Source organism: Camelus bactrianus, chromosome 11 (genome assembly GCF_048773025.1).
Source record: "Camelus bactrianus isolate YW-2024 breed Bactrian camel chromosome 11, ASM4877302v1, whole genome shotgun sequence".
NCBI classification, from domain to species: Eukaryota; Metazoa; Chordata; class Mammalia; order Artiodactyla; family Camelidae; genus Camelus; species Camelus bactrianus.
The window spans coordinates 31015807-31038450 of NC_133549.1; the positions used below are offsets into that span (position 1 = coordinate 31015807).

General features: G+C 39.2%; 2 protein-coding genes across 2 annotated transcripts in view; one reads left to right on the top strand and one right to left on the bottom strand.

Annotated features, from left to right (window-relative positions):
* TDRD1 (tudor domain containing 1) overlaps positions 1-573 on the bottom strand; it is a 33691-nt gene extending 33118 nt beyond the window's left edge. The window contains exon 1 of the mRNA XM_074373585.1: positions 255-573. Within this exon, the coding sequence (XP_074229686.1) occupies positions 255-555 (301 nt within the window). The 5' untranslated portion in view covers positions 556-573. The remainder of the gene's footprint in view (positions 1-254) is intronic.
* Positions 574-13587: 13014 nt separating this feature from the next.
* Positions 13588-22644, top strand: part of CCDC186 (coiled-coil domain containing 186) — a 41241-nt gene continuing 32184 nt past the window's right edge. Inside the window, exon 1 of the mRNA XM_074373586.1 lies at positions 13588-13758. The gene's annotated coding sequence lies outside the window, so the exon portion shown is untranslated. The remainder of the gene's footprint in view (positions 13759-22644) is intronic.

Below are 22644 nucleotides of genomic sequence, written 5' to 3' on the forward strand. Positions count from 1 at the left end.
CTTCTCTGATGCGGGGGGAGCTCATCTGTAGACACTTTCTCCTTGGGAATCCTGTCTGTGAGTAATCTAGCCAAAGGTAGCAACTTAGCTTAGCATCTGGTTTTTCCTTCTAAATTAATATTTAAATGGAAATACTGTAAGTTAGCCATATGGTTGTTTTGTTTATAGCCTGCTGGTGTGTAGTTATACATAATTCCAATAAGTCAAAGAAAGCTTCAGAATCAAGCAGCATTAAGCCTGCAGTTTTTACTCACCTATTGGCAATGTCTTCCTGTCTCCTTTGGGTCCAGCCACTTCTCCATTGATGCTGTTGGCGTCTGAAGACACTGAATTGTCTTCCTGACTAGCCAAATACTGTTTGGTTTGCTCACAAAGCAAAAAATTGTTCTTTTTGTTTCCATTCTCTGGGCTTTTCAACCTAAAATTAGGATGGTTAGGATGTCCTCCGGGACTTCTTAAAAAATCATGTAGTGGAAGCTTGCTTTCCTTTTTCTCAAAGTTAAATGGCTCTGTCATTTTACAGGTAGACACCTCTGAATTATTTCTTGACATCATGTTGAGCGGCAATGTAACACTCACAGAAGTCTAAGGGAAGAAATGTATGTAAAAGGCAACTTTTAATCACAAAAGTAGAAGCACTGTGGGCCCAGGTGACTTCTTTTTATGTCACAGGTTAGTCTCACAAGTGATTCCAAAGCAGACGTAACCCCGTAACCGTGGGATCAAAGCCCATCTTACAGGCACAAGAAAAGAAAGATTCTCTGTGGGTAAGTACAAACTCCAAGCTCAACAGAACTGGACAACAGACAACAAAACACTAATTCAAGAGACATCATAAGAGTTATCTCAGGGTTCGACCCTATTACTTTAAAAAGCTTTGGAAACAACAAGAATAGAAAATGACATTCATGTTTTAAAAGAAGTATTTCCGGCCTAGGGCATACAACTTAATGGTGCAACACAATAAAGGTCGTGTGTAAGTCAGGTCACCACACACCTGTCCAGCCTCTCAGAATCCCTCTACGCTCTCCTACTTTATGCTCTGCTGTGTTCCTGAATGTGCTGAATCCCATACCCAGGATGCCCCACTCTCTCATCCACCTGGTCAACTCTCTCTAGTCATCCTTCACAATTCACCTCAACTGACCCCTGTTGGGTCTGTTTTTCCAAAATCCTGTTTCATAATCTCCAGCTGAGCTTCCATAACTGTAACTTGTATCTACTGCTTTTAAGGATGTACCTGTCTGCACACCCTTCTCTGAAAATAAGGTACATTGTTGCAAGGTGCCTCTGAGAAACCTCTACTAGATGTGAGGCTGGTTTATCGTTCTCTCTACTGGTAGAGAATACTAAATGTCCTGCCCAGGGAAGGCAGCAAATGCAGACAAACAACTCTTACTGGTGATGTGGCCGCCTATAGCTTTGTCTAACTGCAGGCAAAACTTCTGCCCATCTTCCCAAAACTGCTCAGAGGACCATAAAACAAAACAAAACAAAAAAACCCCCCAAAACCAAAAACCAAAATCCCAAGCGAAACGAAAAACAAACAAACAAAAAAACACGCCACAGATAGAGAGACAGCTGAAATTGGCGTGACTAATATCTAAATGTTGTTTAACACTGTTTTAAACAGAAGACAGAGAAGATAAAGAGCAGAAGAATCTCCCATCTTGGTGTCCTAAAACTTCCAACTCATTTCCTGCTTTAAATTAGGTCTAACCTCATTCAATGACAACACAGAAGAGATAATGAAATAATTAAAAAAAAAAAAAAGAAAGAAAGAAAAGAAAAAAAGAAATACACAAGCAGATTTAAAGGTGGGGAACTCTCAGTGGACCAGACCCTGGGAAGATCCCTCAGAGAAGGCCTGCAGATGGGCAGCTATGGTGGGCGGCCCTGCAGCTGCTAGGGAAAGCACGCCTGCAGCAAGAAGCACACAGACTGAGGGAGCACAGTGAGAGCTACAAGGACGAACGCAGTAAGAGAGCAATACTGTGAAATTACAAAAGGAAAACAACTTCTAAGGCAAACCGGATAGGGGTATGAATACGGAGTAACTCCAGACTCTACAAGAAATACAAAGAACATGCATTAAGTTATTAGGGCATGAAGCAGCCACCGTGAAAAACAGTATGGAGGTTCCTTGAAAAACTAAAAATAGAGTTACCATATGATCCAGCAGTCCTACTCCTGGGCATCTATCCAGAAAAGATGAAAACTCTAATTCGAAAAGATACAAGCACCTCAGTGTTCATAGTAGCACTATTTACAATAGCCAAGACATGGAAACAACCCAAATGTCCATTGAAATAAATAGATAAAGAAGTTGTAGTATATATATACACAATGGAATATTACTCAGCAATAAAAAGAATTAAATAATGCCATTGGCAGTAACGTGGATGGACCTAGAGATTATCATAAATCAGGAAGAGAAAGGCAAATATCATATGATATCACTTATATGTGGAATCTAAAAAAATGATACAAAGGAACTTACTTATTACAAAACAGAAACAGACTCACAGACATAGAAAACAAACTCATGGTTACCAAAAGGGAAAGGGAAGGTGGAGGGATAAATCAGGAATTTGGGATTAACAGATACAAACTACTATATATAACATAGGTAAACAAGGACTTACTGTTATAGCACAGGGAACTCTATTCAATATCCTGTAATAACCTGTAATGGAAAAGAATCTGAAAAAGAATATACATACATGTATAACCAAATCATTCTGTTGTGCACCTGAAACAATGTAAATCAACTAACTTTAGTAAAAAAAAAAAATCACTAAAAAATTATTAGGGCAACTATCACAAGAATACAAACAACATGTAACTTTAAAATCACAATCCAAGAGAGAAAAAAAATTCAAGTATGGTAAATAGAAAATCTTATCCAGTAAGATAGCAGAATCAAGACCAAGTAATCTAAGTATCAATGATTCAGTCTCAGTTAAAAGAGAAAAGGATAGCCCAATGGAGAAAAACATCCAGCTAGATGTTAAGCACAAAGGGCACACACAAAAACAAAATATATGGTAAGGTTGAAAATAAAAAGACTAAAACATGTGCTATGCGGATAACCAAAATAAAGGTGGAATGCCGGTATTAATAGCAGATAAAATAGAACTCAAGGTAGAAAATATTAGGACAAAGAAATATTATTTTACAGTGATAAAAGAAACCCTCCCAGGAGAGAAAGCAGCCAGGACTCTCTGACTCATAATGACATCACCTTGACATGTATAAAGTAAACACTGATTGGAGGAGAAATTCATTCACTATAAGGACACTCCTGCTTTAGCTACTAGTCAACAGACAGAAAACAAGCAGTGCTAAGAAATATTTTACTAACACAATAAACTTGATCTAATAGGGACCAATACAACCAAGAATGTTCATTTTTCCAACACTGAGCATATACTGGAAGTTCACTTCAACTAACTCAAAAAAACAAAAACAAAAACAAAAACTATACCAACCAGATCATGTTCACTCATCACACTACACAAACCTCCATCTCAGATTTTGCTTCCCACATAATCAGTGTGCAACAAACACACTGGGGGGTGGGGGGTAGAAGGGTTTTGATTTTTAGTTTAAAAGTGATAAAGTATCAAAAAGGGAATGATAGCAAGCACGACTATATGAACAATTCAAAACTTATTTCAAAAAAAAAGTAGTAAAGAGGTCAAGAAATAAGCATTAACACAAAGATGTGTGACAAATGTCATTACCTTTGAAAAAGTGGAGTAAATAATAAAAAGACCCACATACCATACCAGACAGTGTTGGTGACTGACCCAAACCCCACCTTCTCCGATTTGCCAACTTGAGTTAGAGACAACACTGACCGTAATAATCAGAGTTCTCCTAAGTGGAGCTTCTCCGAAAGTTCTGTGCTTTCCTGATGAACAGGGACAGATTTGGCTAGCAGGGTCTTTCAGCCCTTTCGTCTTGCAACCTAAAGCCTGGAGATAAATCACCCACGCTGCATCAGGAAGCAATAAGCATAAGAAAGCAGCACACTCTCCGGACGGTGGAGTGGAAAATGCAGTCTGGTGTCAGGGCAGTGTCCTAGACTGCTCGCAGCAGCCCTGATGGGCCTATGCACAGACCTACTGTGCCATCAGACAAAAAAACCTATGGGTTTTCTGTTCTGTATACCCTGATGCCAATAAAATAAATGAGCAAAAGGCACGAACAGAATGTACAAAGGATAAAGATTAGTTGACAAACGTAAGGGGGAAAACAGTCAACCTCATTTGTAATTTAAAAATTCAAATTGAAATAGCTATATATTATTTTCTAAATAGCATGGTGCAATTAAAAAGGACACGTTACTGAAGGGAATATAAATTAAAATGCTCTTTCTGAGAAATATTTTCTGGGAATAACCTGAAGATACGTATGTGTGTGTGTATACATATATACACATAAAATATATTCTTTGAAATGTTCCTGGCCACTCACCTGACAAGCCTATTTCTAGAAATCATCCCACTGACACAATCCTAAGTATCAAAAAATATGGCATGTATAAATGTCCATTTAAAATAGCAAAAGAAAAAAAGGAAAAAGAAAGTTGTGATGCCTCTAGTAAACAGAATATGACATTACCATTTAGAATCCTAGTTCTCAAAACCACTGTAAAATGTCTGTTAGAACAGCAAATGAAAAATCAGAAAAACACTATATAGTCAATGTAATAACTGAAAAAGAACAAAACTTCATGTAAAAAAGATGAATGAAATACATTAAAATTTAAATAACAAAGAGTATTCTGGGGTAGGTAGGTTGATAATAAAATATCTTTCACTGCCTTTTTTATTTTCTAAATTATACTTAAGGATGAATTACTCTTATAGAAAACAGCATTTTAAATATTAAAATACCATTGTATATTCAATTCAACCTTTTTTCCTAAAGTGTGGTTAATTCTAAACAAAGTAAAAGATCACAATAACATTTAAACCACAAAACTAGACACCTTCTCAAAACACCATTGGGACCCTCAATACACTGCCTTTAACTCCTGAAACAGCCTTCCTAACTTTGTCCTTATTTAGCAAGGCTGACGGTCAATCCCTAGATCCTCACTACCCTGTATTAGTTACCCGTAGGCAGTTATTTTAAGTTGCTTGAGGGCAGGCACCATATCTTATCAAAAAAAAATTAACAAAAAAACCCCCCTCTCATTTCTTACAGCACCAACCATGGTGTTTTGTACAACCAGGCGTTCAAAAGATATTCATATGATAAAACTATTTAAAATGCACGACTGCACTGTTTTCCTGACAACCTGGACAGGGAAAATTAAACTCCTGGTCTGAAATTACACCTGGAGGTCTAGAATGGAGACGTACATCATGCTGGGAGGTTTACTGAAATTTCACAGCAATACTTCACATCTTACCTCATACTCTTCCAAAGTCCAAAAATAACTATATTTGACTTTAGGAACAACAACAGACTCAGTCTTGGAGGTAATGTAAAGTGTAAGCAGCAAATAAAAAGCATGTCAGCTTACAAGAAGCTTCACCTTGGGTGGAATATTAGACTAGAATTTGGTTTACCTCACTGGCCTCACCCTATTCAGGAATTTTCATTACAAGGGCCAGGACAAACAGACATCTTGACCTGTCTTATAGCTAGAAGCTTCTAATGTCCTTTAATTTTGGACAGCCAATGGTACTGCATACTTCTTTATAAAAATGGTTCTCTTCCCAACCGACTAACTCCTGTTGCTGCCCTGTGACCACAACCTTTCAAGCATCTGAAATGGCCACTTTCCTCCAGGTCCTTCACCAGCTGATGTAACACACTGCAGACGTCTCACAACTCAGTATTTTCTCTAGTTCATCAGAAACCCTCATATAGACAGGACTCTCCAAACTGAGCACAGGGTATCCCTGCCTCCAAACAATACTTCCACCTATGCACTAGCTTTCCGAGGGCAGCTGGGACTATTCTGAGCACACAGAAAACCTGCAGTCACCTAAAATCTTTTGGAATTTAATTTTTTTTAAATACGTATTTATCCTACCATAACTTTTTCCCCTTTGGTTTACAGTTCTACGAGTTTTAACACATGTATAGATTTATGTAACTACCACAACTGGGGTACAGAACAGGCTTTTAAGGCTGAATTTCAACATTAAAAAAAAAATCACTGTAAGAATCTGCATTTATCCTTACTTGGCTTCATCCTGTGTCAATCACTGGGTCAATTACTGTCAATATTTGAATCTGGAGTGGACAGGCCCTATCTCATAATACTGGGTTTCCCAACCTTGGGTTGCAGACTTCTGGTATACAGGTACAGATACAGGGGTGTGACAGATGTTGCTTCGGGGGTCATGACACTTCACGGGCTACACTCCACCCAATTTTAAAACAAGAAGATCCCCTATATACAATGTTCTGTTTTTCACACGCTAAGAGTGATGGATAAAATGTATTTATAATCATCCTCAAATCCACAGTAGTTATGTGTTTCCTTAAGCAAACACAAGAGGTTAATGGGGGGGAGGGGTCCCAAACCTCTCTTGAGAATCACTGACGCAAAAAAAGAGCAGTGGAATGAAAGTAACTAACTTCTACAGTTCTGCAGACAAAAAGGTCTTCTTGGTTTTGTGTTGTCCTTTTGTTCTGTGCTTCATGAATTGGCCCCAGGAAGACTTCAAGGTCCCCCAGGGGCAAGACCTTTCTTTTACTCCCTTAGAACTTTGCAACCTTCCTCTCTGAAGTCAGGAGCATCCCAGAATACACTATAAACAGTTATGTAAGACCTCTCCTTTCTTTCCAGGAGACCACAGCCTAGAGGCTAGAGTAAACCCACATTCACTTAATTTCTTTAATATCAAAAGTACACGCAGCAGATACTTAACTGCAGTTTTTTTTTTTCTTCTCTGTTTGCTTTTGTCTTCCTGGTAACCTCACATATTCAGAGAATGGCTATTCAAAGGAAACACTCAGTTTTAAAGCTATGAAACTCAGTGGTACATGAGCTTTAAAGTCGGTCAGACTCAAGTCTGAGCAATCTTATCTTCCTCACTTAGCTACGCTAGCTCGGGCAACTCACTTCATCTTTCTAGGATTCAGTGACCATAAAATGAGGCCAGCAGTAGTAACTTCCTCATAACACCTAGTCATGAGGATTAAATGTGAGACTATATGTAAACTACCTTGCACAGAGGCAGGTGCTGACTAAATCCTTGTAAGACAGCTGTTATTTCTGTTTCACTTCTATACCACTCCCACACGCAAGGAATTTCTTCCACTTATGTGGAACTGGTTTGCACGCTGAAAACGGAAATAATTTGAGGATAAAAGTATTCCTATTTCTTCTTATTCCCACAGATAAGGAAGAAAGCCCTGAGAAGAAGAAGTAACTTGCCAAACTCACAAGGACCAGTGCCCTTACACAGCTGAGATGAAATTCCAGGGCGTATTCTTTCGCCGTGCAATTGTGCATTCAACGCCCTCATGGCTCAGTAAGGGAACTAGAAGAATGCTCTTTAACTCCAGAGGCCAACAGGGCAAGCATATTTATAGCACGGCCTGAGTGCCAAGAAAAGCGACCGGCACACAACAGACACGCTACGAATACCTGTTTAACGAACCAGTGCTTACCTATATCTAAGCGAATGCTGCAGTGCACCTTCCTTACTACAGGAGGCAGGAAGTAGGGGGAAAAAAGCCTAAAAAGTATTAATATTGTTTGCACCATAGCTTTTAGTTAAACGAAGGCTCTGAATCCACAAACCAGATTCTTTTAGAGTGAAGGGTAAAGAGGCCCCTGAACGGGAAGCAGGTGGATGGCCACACTTTGGAGAGCGATGCCTGGAAGACCTAACTACTTTCCAAACCTACTGCAAGGTCCCGCTTGCCCACAGCTCAACTCCCACGCCTTTCGCCCCTCCCCCAATACAGAACCCTCCCCCACCGAAACCTCCAATCCTAGACCTTCCCTTCCCAGGCCAAGGGTCCCAGGGCTTCTCTAACCTTCCATACGCTCTCCACTTCCTGGACCCTGGTACCCGCTCAACGCCTGACCTCAACGCCCGACCTCAACGTCCAGCACCGAACGTCCGGCCCCCAACGACCAAAGCTCCCATAGCCCTCACTCAGTCCTTTCCTCTCCCCTCAGGTGCCTGGGAACCCCCGACCTGGAAAGAGGCAAAAGGACAGCCTACCTCGACCTGTCTCTGAAGCCTGGCCGTGGTGGCGTCCCCCGGTTCCCAGGAGCCCTGCAAGCCCCGCTGCGCTCGCTGCGCCCACTCCCAGAGCCCAGCCGCCAGCGCGGCGCCTGCGCAGTGCGCGCCCACGTGCGTCCTCCGTGTGCGTCGGGGAGCCGCGCTCTGGCCCGCGAGGCGCGTCCTTGAGCTCCAGCGCTGGTACAAAAGCTGCGCACTGCAGGCGGTGCCCTGCAAAACCGTAAGATAGCGGTTGTTCTAGCTTCTTCTAGAAAGCAGTTCCTGGGAGCTCCAAGGGCAAAGATGCAGACCTTGTCTCCACGGAGGTAACTTGGGTCATGTTAACCACCTAAAGTGTTAAAAAGGTTTTTCAAATTAATTCACTGCTTCTGCCTGCTCTCGGAAACTAAGTGGGATCACTTTTCTCCTGAAAGCATGTAATTATAGGTTGATATTGTTTAAATTTAAAAATTTTTAAAACTTTTTTTGAATTATGATCTTTAAAAAAAATTCAGAAGAAAAATGGTATTCCTAGGTACCCATCACCCAGTTTCAACATTATCAAATTATGGTCAATCTTGTCTGCATCTGTACCCCAGATACTCTCCCCCCCCCATTGTTTTGAAGCAGGTTCTAACTTGTATATTTTTTTCTTTTTAAATAGATTTTATTTTTAGGACAGTTTTAGATAGACAGAATAGATTGAGAAGCCACACCCAGTTTTCCCTATTTCTGAGCCAGGATCCCATTCAGGATAACACACTTTATTTAGTTGTGATGCTGAGATAGGAGAGAAGGGGGCAGGGCACAACCACTGAAGGAATGACACAGCAATAGAGAACAGGACAAACTGGTTAGCACGGAGATCGGGAAAGATTTGACTTCCAGTAGACCTTGAGCCTCATGGCAAACACACAGGAGCCAGGACAGTTCCTAGGCTGACCATAAACAGTCAAAAAGTGGGTGGGGGAAAGGGGACAATTCCTAGAAATCCCCACCTCTTCCGCAAAATAGTTGGAATGATGCTGGAATATGAAATTACTGAGCCTGTAAAAACTAACAACCTCTCACCTTGGGGTTGCTTGCTCTCTTGCCTTCTGAGACTGCCTGCTCTTTGTCTCTCAACTGTGTATCTCTCTAAATAAACTTGTTTTCACTTTACTATGCCTGCTCTTGAATTTTTATGAGCAAGACAGGAACCTGTTCTCTGGCAACAGTGTCTCCTTAGGCTCTTCTTGGCTGTGGTAGGTTTTCAGACTTTCCTTATTCTGATGACTTTCACGGTTTCCAGGAATATTGGTGAGGCATTATCGTAAGATACCCCATTGATGGAATTTGTCTAGTGTTTTTCTCATGATAAAACTGTAGTTATGGGTTATTAGAAGGAAGACTACAGAAGTAACATGTTATTTGTATGGCATCATATGAAGTGTACATTATCCAAACATTTTTTGTGACAGTTGATACTTTCCATGATTGTCTGGCTAGCATTTGTCAGGTTCCTCTACTAAAAAGTTATTCTTTTTTCCTCCTCCCTTTATAGTACACACTTTGGAAGAAGTCATTATTTGCAGTCTACACCTAAGGAAGGGGAGTTATGCTTCCCTTCCTTAAGGGTAGAGTACCTACAGAAATTATTTAGGATTCTTTTGCATGTAAGATTAGTCTCTCCTATTTATTAACATATTCAATCATCTCTATATATCAGTAGGGACTCAGATATTTTATACTTTGGGTTGTAATCCAACACCTTTATTTCCTTGTTCCAACTTTGGGAGTGCTTCCTTTCAGTTCTTTTTTGTTCTCCTTTTGTACGCAGATAGGTTAGGGGGTCCCCATTGTAAGAGAAGCGGGAATGGCTCTCTTGACATAAGAGAAGCCATTTTGGCCTAAGCCATTGTGTGATCTAAGCCTGGATACAATGCTTGCCCTTGAACAGATCTCAGTAATTTATGATCTTAAGGGAACAAAGGAATGCAGAAACAGAAAAGGCAGTCAAACAACAGTGCAATTGAGACAGGCTGGGACCTGGGACCCTTTGCTGACATGCTTGCACCTGGACAAATGTTTCCTGGAACAATAGAAAACAGAAACTATAAGGGACTAAAATTAACTGCAGGCACTCACAGTTGGGACAAATATTGATCAACAAGATACAAAAAGACCAAAAACCCAGCTGCCACTTCTGAGGTGTCCTGAGCAAAAGCAGGGTACTGGGCATGATCCATGCACACAGCACCACCAAGGGGGTGGCAGACCACCTAAGCCACCCTTATGGCCCAACCCACTAATCTGCCCCAACCTTCACTCCAGTTAAGGAACCAGCCTACCCCTCCCACTCAGGGAATGAGCAAGAGAACCTGTTACTTGTTTTCGCTGCCAGCACAAATCCCAATAAACTCTTGCCTGAATTTCTCATTTGACCTTTGTCAATTTCTATTGACCAAGGAATCCAAGAACCCTGGCGGGTAACATAGTAAAGCAGAACCCTAGTTCCTCCTCAAGGGATATACATAATATCTCTTTGAGTTCAGCAAGAACTAAGACCTAGGTGGAGCATAGAACGATGACGTTGACCCTCCTGACTTCAATCAACTAAAGCTTAAACTGTGTTGGCTTTTGCCCCAATTCTGTGCTGAATTCTCTGCTCAAGCCCCTTCATGAATATGCATATACTCTTAGCTTAAAACCTCCCCAATTTTGCTGTTTGGGGAGACGCTGCTTTGGGAAGGATCCCTGGTGTTCTCCTTACTTGCTGCAAGTAATCATAAATCCTTCCTTCTCCCTGCTTTGTCTTGGTTGTGTCTTTTGATTCGGCACTCACCAAGAGGCAAACCCAGTTTTCCAGTAACACTTTGATATGTCCTTATCAATGTGGGGATGTTTTTATTATTATTTTTTGAGCACATTCTTACATTCTGGGATATTGTAATTTTAAAATCCATATATACTTAAGTTTCTGTCTTTAAAAGAGTATGACTTTTAAAAAAATCACCAAAATTTATCCCACCTTTAAAAATAATTTCTTAATATCACAAAGTTAGTATTTAAATTTTCCAAATAATCTCAAGTGATGTTTAACAGTTGGTATGGTCAAATGAGATCCTACATTTGGGTTCAGTGGTGTATTTTAAGAAGAGATTTCTCTTTTAATCTTTCCATTTTCTTACAACTTATATATTGAAGTAACTGCAGTTTTTCTCACAAGCAGTTTTATTGATTACTTCTTCCCTGGCAAAAATGTTTCACAGGTGGTGGTGTGTTCCTCTATTGCTCCACATCAGAAGGCACTTGATACCTACTTGTTTCTCTTTGGGGAATTTTAGAATTAACTTAGCAGGTTCTAGTGTTGTCAGCCCCACCTATGCACTGGAAAGTTTTCCATCAGCTTTTTAGCTAATGATTCTGGGTTTACTGATGATCATTACCTAGATCCATTATTTCATTATGGTTTCCAAAATGGTGATAGTCTGTCTTTTCCTCTGCATTTATTACTTGAAATTCTGTGAAGAACTTTCCCACATCAAGTATTTGATCGAGGTTCAGTTTGCAATACAAGAGGTAGGATGGTTGATTCATTTATCAGTTTGCAGAATGTGATGATTCCTTGACATTCTCCAAAGGTGACCAAAGGACATTTTAAAAAATCAACGCACTCATTGATTTTTAACATAGTAGATGTGTCTCAATTGCTGTTCTTCTTGGACACTTAAATTGTCCTGTCTTTGACCAGTGGGAACACCTTTGAATTTACTCCTCAGTCTTTTTGACACAACTCCTATTATCTTTGCTTTCTTTTTTTTTTTTTTTTTCTTTCTGGTATAACCAATATGTCCTAGGCTATCTTGTACATTTCTTACCCCAGATGTAGATTCAACCCTTGGGCTCCAAGAGGAGTCCAGGTGGCTTTTAGTGGGAAATTATATTTAGAGATGATAGGAGAATAGGGGTGTGCTTGGGTTGATCATTGTTCCAGGCCTTTTCGGTGGACAGACTTTTTTAATGGAAAAAAATGCACTTTGAGTTCATACTTATATTCCTAAATTCAAATTTAAGATTGCAATGTTTTTACTTAATTTCTTTGATTTTTATATTTGTATTTCCTTTTGGCAATACTGAAAATCTTGGTTCTCAAAGACATGTATACTTTATACTAATACAATATATATTTCAGAAATGACACCGAATGTTATTACTAACAATATGCATACTGAAAAAGCTTAGTTCTTTTTTTGTTTTTCCCCTTGGATAACATCTCAATAGGAATGTTTTGTCAACTGTTTTAAAGTCATCTCTTTACTGTCACACTTTAACTGCATAATGTGTTTTGATCAGTATCTTTATTTAAGGACGGAGGTGCCATTTCCTGTTGAAAAGGAAAGAGGAACAGTTACACAATGTTGATTTTTAAGTGTTTTGTTTGTTTTTGGTTTTGGTGGGTTTTTATTTTTTGCCAGCAGTTTGTATGAAAGAAGCTTAACAGAATGGGAAGAAGTTTTGCTTTATAAATTCTTGAATTAACGACTTGTCAGAATTAACTATATTCAGTCATGAGTTGTGCATCGTAAGTCCCAAATCAAAGAACAGCACTTCACTGGGCAGAGTAGATTACCAAAAACCTCCACAGACTGAAACTGCTCTCCTTCTCCAGACGCGATTAGGTAACTGTATCCGATACACCTTTTCCCAATACACTTTTGATTTATTTTTGATAATTATTGAGCAGCTCTTACGTGTCAAACCCCATGCTGAGTGCTGGGATACCCAGCTGGGAGAGGACCACAGCCGGGTACCAGAGACAAGGCACCAAGTTTATTATTAAACAATGGCAGTACGTGCCACGCGGTGGACACGAACGCAGTGTTATGGAAACCCTCAGAGCCTCCTCCAGAGATGAACTGTGAGACGGGCAGGTAGGGTGTTCCTGCTGACGCCCACGTCAAGTGCAAGATTTACGCATCAGAGCTGGGAAGTCACAATTTCAAATTCTCTTTTATTACTTTATGCCTCTGACTAATTAGGACTAAGGGCCAAAGGGTAAAGAGCGATTCTCTCCAAGGAGCGCGTCCTACAGGAGGCAATAACCAGCTCGGGTCGGGGAGGGGCGTGACAGGTAGGACGGCAATACAGTCTGGAGAGCCGGCTGGCCGGATACGCCCGTGCGTGGGTGCCCAGCGAGTCTAAGCGCAGGGCCCAGCGCTCCGGGGGCCGGAGAAGGCGCGGCGCCGGCCCCGCCCACTGCAGGCAGGTTACCCTGGCCTCAAGGTGCGTTGCGTCACACCGCCCGCACCGCTCTGATTGGCTCCTCTAGGGAGCCCCGCCCCCTCAGCTGTAGCGGGGCCGGCTTCAGCGTCGCCGCCATCTTTGTTGATGTGTCAGCTCCGCGGGGGTTTGGGAAGCCGCCGCGGAGGGAGCGCGGTGTCGGCCCAGTTCCCCGCCGCCGTCTCCTGGCCCTTCCTGGTCTGCGGGACCCCGCTATGGAGAAGTTGGCTCCTGAACCCGAGTTCCAGCGGCCTCGTTAGGGGTGTGGCCTGAGGCTCGGAGAAGTGGGGTAAGTGCTTGAGGGGCGCCCGGGGCGGACCGGGGAGTCTCATTGGCGGCGCGGCGGGCTGCCCACCTCCCCGCGCCGTCCCGCTGCCCCCGGGGCGGATCCCCACCTCGCTTTCCGGGGGCGGGAGGCGAGCGCTGGGGGATGGAGTTCGGGGTCCCCTCCTCTCCCTCCCTCTCTCAGTCCCAGGCCTCTAGGGGAGGAGGAGGCCGAGGGGTGGCCGGGAGTCGTGGGGGCCGCGCCTCCAGAGCGGTGCCTGGAGAGTAGCAGCATTTGGGCCGCTTGCCTGATCTCCCCATGCAGCTAAGCCCCACCTGCTCGCCGGTCCTTCCTAGACTTAATCGCCTATTTCTCTTTTCGTCTCCAAGTTGACTGTGTTCGTGTTTTATGTTTACTGTTAACTACTTTTTACCCTCTTCCAAATACTTCTATTACAGTGATTTTAGGTAATTTAGAGACGATTCTTTGGGATTGTGGATACGAGGGAAATTGTTCTTTGTGTTTATGTTGTCTTTCTTCCAAGGACATCAAGGCATTTGATAAACCTTGGTTAGTAGGAAACGTATTTCAAATTTGGGTCTCTATCAAACTTGTAACCCCTTCTACATGTTCCTTAGTAGCGATATTGGGGAACAGTACAGGTGTAGTTATTGCTCGACTGTTAACAATTTAATAACTTTAGCTAATATTTACATCTTGATTTTGTTTAGAGAGAAGAGGCCCGTATTTGGAGTTGGAACATCTGGATTATTTTTGATTCGATAATCTTGTTACCGAGGGGAATTGCATAGTATAGAAATGCCATGCAACCCCAGGCATTTGGCAGCTAAGCAGCTGTTGCTTAGCTTTTTTAAAAAAAATTCTTTCAAAATGATAGATAGGAAGTTTTCTTAAGGAAAATGTACAGCAAATAAGTGGAAGTGTTTCAAGTGTGCTGGTAGTCAAAAAAAATCAATTGTGTTTAGGTACACTAGTTGTGGGTATACCTTCATGTTTCCAAGGTTGATCTTGTGGGAAAGATTAAGGTTCAGGAGATATTGATAGTGAAACTGAACTATCTGCTTGTGTATAAAGTATACTGTTCTCTATACAGCTACTTTCCAGTTCTTTATCCATCATTACACAGATAGAAAACAATGATTATTGGCCTAGTTCTTTTTTTTTTCTCTCCCCTTCCTTGTTATTTTAAACGCAGTGAAGATACTGAGTGATTAATAAATTTTGCAGTGTAAAGAATTAAAATTCCTTATTACATTGTAATGGGGAAGTATATATAATTACTGAAGATTCTACCTGGAAATGCCTAGCTTCTGTTTATATTGGTTTTATTCCCTGGAAATGCATGGATTGTGTTTATTCGGTTTTATTCTTTTTAAAGGACCTTGTCTAATTAGAATACCTGCATATAAACTCAGAGCTTCCTTTAAACAGTGGAGATTCCACAGAGTGTCATTGGTATTTCAGTCTTATTTATTGCTAACAGGAAAGGAATGGTGTAACACAGTAACCACTCTTTAACCTTTTAGTTTCTTCACCCATAAATTAAAGAGTTCTTTGATGTTACACAATGACAGCGTAGCCGATGATGATTGCTTAGTATATTCAGTTTAAAACCATCTATTTACAGCTACATGCTGACATCTGGAATGAAGGTAAAACAGAGAAGTATACTCTATAAGAAGAAGTGGTGGGTCAAAGCAACATTATTTATTTAGAGATTTAGAAAAATCATTTTTCCCTTTGAAAAATGACTAATTTGTACTAGTTTTTCAAATTAACCTAACAGTTTCATGTTAAAGTGAGACTCCTTAACCTGAAATTGTTTCTTTTCTTTCAACAAAATTTAGGTTTATCTTTTATCCCTTATCTCTAGTTTTAAATAATTAAAGCTGATTCTTAAATTTCTCGTAAACATGTCACTGGGCTTACAGTGTTGCAGATGCCATTTCAGGGCAACTTTGGGATCATAGATAATTTAAATTTGCAAATAACCCTCTAATCTTATATTACTTCAAACATCACCTTTGAACTTTATTTCTCAGCTACTGAGATTTTAAAAATCTGGGCTAAGAAGTAAACAAAAGAAAAAGTATTGGTGTCAAGGGGCAATAGACACAGTGGAAATCAAACCCAGCAAAGGGAAGTATTGATTGGATTGTGAGTGTAGTCTGTCATTAAGACACATGAACTTTTAGCCTACTTTAGGGATGTAGTAGCTAATGAATAATTTAATTTTTTGGTAAACTATGTCATACCAAATTAACCAAGCCCAGGCCAAAGGTGGCTTCAAAATTTAAACATTAACCAGAACTTAATATAAGGCAGACTTAACACTTTTTTTTTTTTAAGTTATCAATTATTCCCCTTTTTTCCCCCCAGCTTTGGGGGGGAAATTAGCTGAAAAACTTTTTTTTAAAAAATTTAAGTATAGTTGATTTATAATGTGTTAAATTTCTGGTATACAGGATAGTGATTCAGTTATACATATATATTTATTACTTTTCATATTTTTAAATTATAGGCTATTACAAGGTATTGAACATAGTTCCCTGTACTATACAGTAAGACCTTGTCATTTACCTATTTTATATACAGTAGTTGGTATCTACAAATCCTCATCTCCCAATTTATTCCTCCCCACCCGCTTCCCCTCTGGTAACTATGTTTATTTTCTGTATCTGTGAGTCTGTCTCTGTTTTGTAAATCAGTTCATTTGTGTCCTTGAAAATACTCTTGATGTTTTCTTAGACTCATTAAAATTCATTTGGTGAGTTCTATACAAGTAGCTTCAGAATGAGTGAGAGTTCTATATTGATAACTTTCTGCTTTAAAACTTACTAGAGATATGTAAAATTGCATGGATCTAAGATACCAAACTGATAATATGATGTAAAACTTGATAATGTGATATCCGTTGATATGTGATAGCCACTTAACCCTCTTTTTTCTGGAATCTTGATAAATCATAATTTCTCCTGTTACTGTATCACAGGATTTATACTATCTTGGAGCACAAATAGTCTTGCTGCGTCTGTTGCCCTGAGTCTACTCAACATCTTTTTGTGTGTGTGACAGTGCGCAAACTATAAAATTCACAATTTCCTGGACCTTGAGTACAAAGCTAAGCAAACCCCTACAGGGATAATTGACCTTGGCTTCATATAATGTACTTTTTAGACTGGTGACTAAAGGCAACTTTTAAGATCTAGTGATATATTTCACATAAAGGAAACACAATATATTAAAATTAAAATCTACCCAAAAGCTTAGTTAAAATGTGGCTACAAATATGTCTTCCTTTTGATACAGTTAATCTAGAATTCTTGGAAATAGCCAGCTGAGTTTTTAATCTTTTAAAAGTAGAATTTGATTTGCACAAATTCACCTTATATGAACTTCAGTGTCAGATTTTCACTATGTGAAACAAAGTTTTCATGTTTCATAACATGGATTCTTTTCTGTTCTATTTATTTTATTCTGTTTTAAAAAATTTTTATCCAAGAAAGTGTGTGTATTTTAAAGTTTAATATCTCTCAGAAATCAGATATTTGGGGTTTGTCATCAGATTGTGTTGGACTATGGATGATTTTTAAAATTTTATTTATTGCTTCTAACTTTAATTGCTACATCAGAACCTTGTTAGAACTGGTCAGAAAGATAAGTTATTTTGTTTATACTGTTTTCAAAGTGTACTTGGGGAATGTGTAGAAGACCTTTGGAAGTACATACTTTTCCTTCAGAGGACAGTAAACCATTATATTAGGAACAGTAGTCTTTCACAGGCTCATCTTGGTTATCTTAATGGACATTATTTGAGACGTGTACAGCTGGTACTATTTGAGACTCATGGTACAATTTGTAATTTTAAAAATTTGTAGTTGTAAATAATACTTATGATGAACTGAGTGAGATGTTTCTGTTGCACTTAAACACACATTCATATCTTATATGACTTCTGATGAAATGCTGACAGACCTTCCAATTAAAATACTGTAAACACAAAGAATAAAAGATTTAATGTAGATTTTTATATGTTGACCAACTACATCAGAATGTATACTCTGTAAGAGATGTCTGTTTTATTCACTGCCGTGTTCCCAGCACATAGTACAGTGACTGCACATAATACATGCTCATTGTATGTTTGGTGAATGAATGAATTAATAATCTAGTTTAGAAATGTATTTCTGACTTGGTACTTTTGTATGAAGCTTGTGTGTTTGATAATCTGTTACCAAATATCTGTGGATTGGATCCATTTGTATTTACATTTATTGAGTAAGCTTAAGTTCTTTTGTTGTTTATATTGCTAATTTCTGGGAAACAAGAAATAGTACCAAAAGCTGTTGAAGACATTGTTTTCATTTATAAGGCTCTTGTATGGAAATAATTTTGTAAAATTGTGAGTTCTTTGAAAAGAAATAAAATGCATGGTGGATAATGGTTAGTTTTAAGGCAAATAAAAAGTGTTTCTTGACCAGTTGCCTACAGCTGATGAGCTCCAGTAAGAGCGAAACCACTTCTCACTCGATTGAAACAATTTTGAAGTGTGAATTGGTCCTGTAGTACTGTGTCAGAAAAAGAAACAACTCTGGGAAAAAATTAAGTGCTTGAATTAAGAGGAATTTTGTGACTGTGCTAACTTTAAATACAGTATTCTCTCTAATGAGTAAGAGTTGCTAAAAGTCAAATAACCTGTGTTACTTTTTTCCTCAAAAAAGCCAACAGATATTGTAGTCTGTAATTGTAATTACTGTATATGTGAGTGTGAATTTAATTTGTACAAGCACTTCTTAATTAAAACAATCTTGTAAACAAATGTCTAGTTTTACATTCCCCCCTTTAATCTACTCCTAGGCTATTCCATTCTCAGTAGCTTTATGACAACTACCCCTTTTACCCCCACCCCCAAGAAAAACCTTGGACAGCAGCCAGATTAGCCTACATCAGCATTGCCAACTGGAAACCCACAAGAGGACTCAGCTATTTTTTCCCCCTGGTTAATCGTGGACATAATCAAGTTCATCATGGCTCCCCTCCCCCCACCATTCTTACACAGTTATTTACTCTTTGGTGATGGCTTTTTACATATATACACATAGATCTTCTTTAAATCCTTTCCTTTTTCTTTCATCTCCAATCAGTATTCTTTTTAGCATGAAAACAAAGTTTGCCAGTTTATGTGAAGACTTAACAAAGGTCATGGGCATGTTAATGAGCAAAAGTATAGGAAGTACTTCTCTTAAACCTTCTTTAATTTACAGGAAGATAATATGTAAAATAGAATTTAAGCCAAGGTAATTATAAAAGCAGGTGTTTTTTTTTTTTTTAACCTAGATGAGTATCCAGCAGAATGAGACTTTTTTGTTGTTCTGTACTGTCTTGTACATTACAGGTCTTCTTACAACCTGGTTCGCACCCTCTCAATGCTGTTCAGTCCCTGGCTCATTGTGTAAACCCAGTGGGCCTCATCCTCACTGAGAACCTCTGAACAGCCTTTGCAGGAATGACTATAAATGTAGTAGAGAGTGTATTTGTTAGATTTACATACTATTTATTATTACCATATTGCTTGCGATTTAAGAAGTTTGATTCAGTCCACGGTGAGGTTCCTCTTCCTTGCAAGTAGAGATCATTCAAAAGGCTATTGAGAAATGTGATTGCATTTCTGAACCTGCAGGGAACATCCATAGTTGAATGGAGGGCTGCAACTGTGTACTTGATGATGTATGAATGCACTGTGTTTTCATTTACATGAGAAATTATTTTTGTGCTTTTGATGAGGGAAGATTTGAAGGAAGATGTGGCAGTAGAATCCATCCTTTAAATATAATTAGGGTCTGCATAGGCTGAAGGGAAGGACAATCCAGATGGGAGCAAAGCCATGCAGATGTTAATGTGCACGTTATTTGGAGGGATCTTTAGCAGACTGGTCAGGAAAGGTGAAGTACTAGGATTTTAGGAATGTATGGAGAGAGAAGATTGGAAAAGCAGTACAACTAGTATATGGAGGAATTGCAACTCTGAGGTGTAGATAGGGAATGGTTTTATTTTTTCCTTAATGGATCACCAGACATACTGTGTAAAACGCTTCCCTCTGAAGTGCAGTCCTTTAATAATGTCTTGGTTTGATGTCATAATTTTTCTGCCACTTTTGATTGCTAGAGAAAACTTACTCCAGAATTAAGACAGGTTTCAATCATTTACAAAACAAAAGAAAGCAACAAAAAATGATAATCATTCTCATTCTCCCTGAAGAAATGTTGAAGCTATTAGTTCCCAGCTGCTTAGATTTAAGAAGAGATGTAATTTGGCTCTAAAATACGTTCCCTCTCCCTTCTCTAGCTAGCCCTTTTGGTGTTGGGGGAAGAAGATTAGGCAGTGGTGGCAGTTCTCACTGTATGAAACTTTAAAGAGAGAAGAGATGGCTCTGGCCTTACTTTGCTTCATATGGTTGCATTTGATGGTGGTCTCTGTGGAGGTGGTGTGTGTGGATTTTTTTAGGGGCAGTGTTGTAGCTCCTGGCCCCTTGTGCCATTGAGGACCCACTTCATAGGGCAGCTCCTGTTCCCCTTTGTCAGAACCAATGTAGTATACACTTCAACCTCTTCTCTGCATTGGATGACACTTGCCCTGGTTCTGTCTCAAGTCACTGCCCTTATATTAATCTCCTTGCTCCTTCACTTGGAGTCGCAGGAAAGAGAACAGGAGGGAGGAATGGAGTGAGACTGAGAAACCAACAATTCAAGTGTTCCAGATAGGAAGTTATCAGGCCTGAGTTGGGTTGCAGGTACGGGACAGTGACAGTAGAAAGGAGGGTATAATTGTAGGAGACGTGAAATTCGTAAAAGAATATGAGCACAAAGGAAAGGAAGGAGTCATGACTAAGAATAATAATGCCATTGACAGAAATAAAAAAGATTTTCTGGAGGTACTCAACTTGGGGAGCTATAATTATGATTTTGGATTTAGTCATTTTGAGTCTGAACCATTGGGAATGCCTGTATTTGGGTGGAGATTTTATAGGTATAGAGCTAAAGTGAAGACAGAGATCATTCGTTATCTGTAACTCGAGAGCATGGGGCTGAAAATAATTAACATGGGCATCAACTGTCAATTTTTGGTGTAAGTTATCAAAATGGATGAATTGTAGGAGAAAAAATTGAGGGCTGAACCCTGGGGAATATGAAAGCTGTATAAGAAGATAACCGTTGTTTGTTTAATGCTTTTCTGTTTACAGAGCATGGCACACAGAGCCGTGGAGTTCTCAAGTGGTGGTTTCTTCTCATTTGCTCTACCTATGCTGGAGCGTCACAATGCTGTCGAATCACAATGCTGTCATAGACTTATTCTCTTTTATGTAGATTCTTTATCTGCTATCCATTACATTTGGTCTGCTCTGAGTTCAATTTCTGTAGACAAAGCATAGTATTGACTAGTTATGATGTTTGAAACTGCTTTTTAGATTGATTTCTACATTAAGAGAATCAAATTCAGCAGCAGTACATTCACAAGTTGTTGTTAGTTACTTTGAGGAAAGTAATGGAGGTACCTAGTGCCCCATTTGAGAATTATTTTATTTTGTCCTAGATTTGGAATACTGCATACTCACAAGGCCTTTTATTGACTTGCTGCATTTATTTGTATTGCCTAAACCAGACCTTTATTACTAATATGGACTTTGTCTCATTTAACATATATGCAGCAAGATAACAACGATGATTTGTTTGGTTGTTTGGAAATATGTTACACAGGTAGATAATTTGTAGTATTAAGGCCAATGTCTGTATTAGTCAGTGCCAGAGTGTTTATCAAACAAGCTGGTTTTCTTTTCCTTTCTTAGAATTATTCTTCCCCATTTTTGCATCCCTAAAATAATATTCCTCAAATCCTAATTTTATCATATTCTGTGCTTTAATTCAACAAGTATTTTGGAACCTATATATTATGCGCTAGAAATTCTATAGTATAATCAAATATACGAGTCTGTCATGACTTGTTATTTTGTTAAGTCCTTCTTAACAAAATTCGCTCTTGCATATCATTCTGAGGATTCTACCTGACCATCTTCTCTTACCCTTTGTCACCATCCTCTGACTGCCACCTTCATCACAGATTAATGTAAACATACATGTTTCTGTTACTCAGATATTAATCTTTCTGTTTTATTTTCCATAGGTGCACCTTCCATCTAGAATTGTTTCTTTCCTAGTTTCTGTCAAAACTATGATCTACCCACTTTCTTGTCCAGCATCACATGACTCCAGTACTTGCTTTGTTGCTACCTGACGAAAGTTGACAATTTCTTTTTCATCAAGATTACTGGAATATTTTGTGTTTATCTGTCTCAGGATAATTTTTGAAGTTGACTAATTTTCAGAAAATAACTAGATTGGTAACCCTCATAAACAGAATAAATATATATTCTAACATTGAATTAGTTTTGTAAATGTTTCTTTTATGACCCAGGCAGTGCATACAAGGTCCATTGGAGTTGCACTGAACATTGTGTGTTCTTGATGAGAATGTTTGGAAATTGACATAGTACTTCCTTCATCTCTGGATGAAAACTGAATTTGTGTCAGGGATCCTTTACACCCTCACTTTTTTCAGCTCAGTTCTGGGTGTCTGGGCTATAGGTAATGGTGTTTTGCTATGTTTAGTTTTCCTTTTTCAGTAAATATCATTGTTACTGTGCATTGTTTTATTATCTTTATTTGTAATTTCTTAACTAGTGTCTTCATTTATTTCCCCAGTAGTTTCATACAAATTTGTTAGTCTTTCTCCCCTTGTGGAGCTGAAGGAATTCGAAACAATTCTTTGGTACTAATCTTCCTATTACTAGTGTCATTCCATACCCAGCATCTTATAGGAGTGATTAGGGAGTGC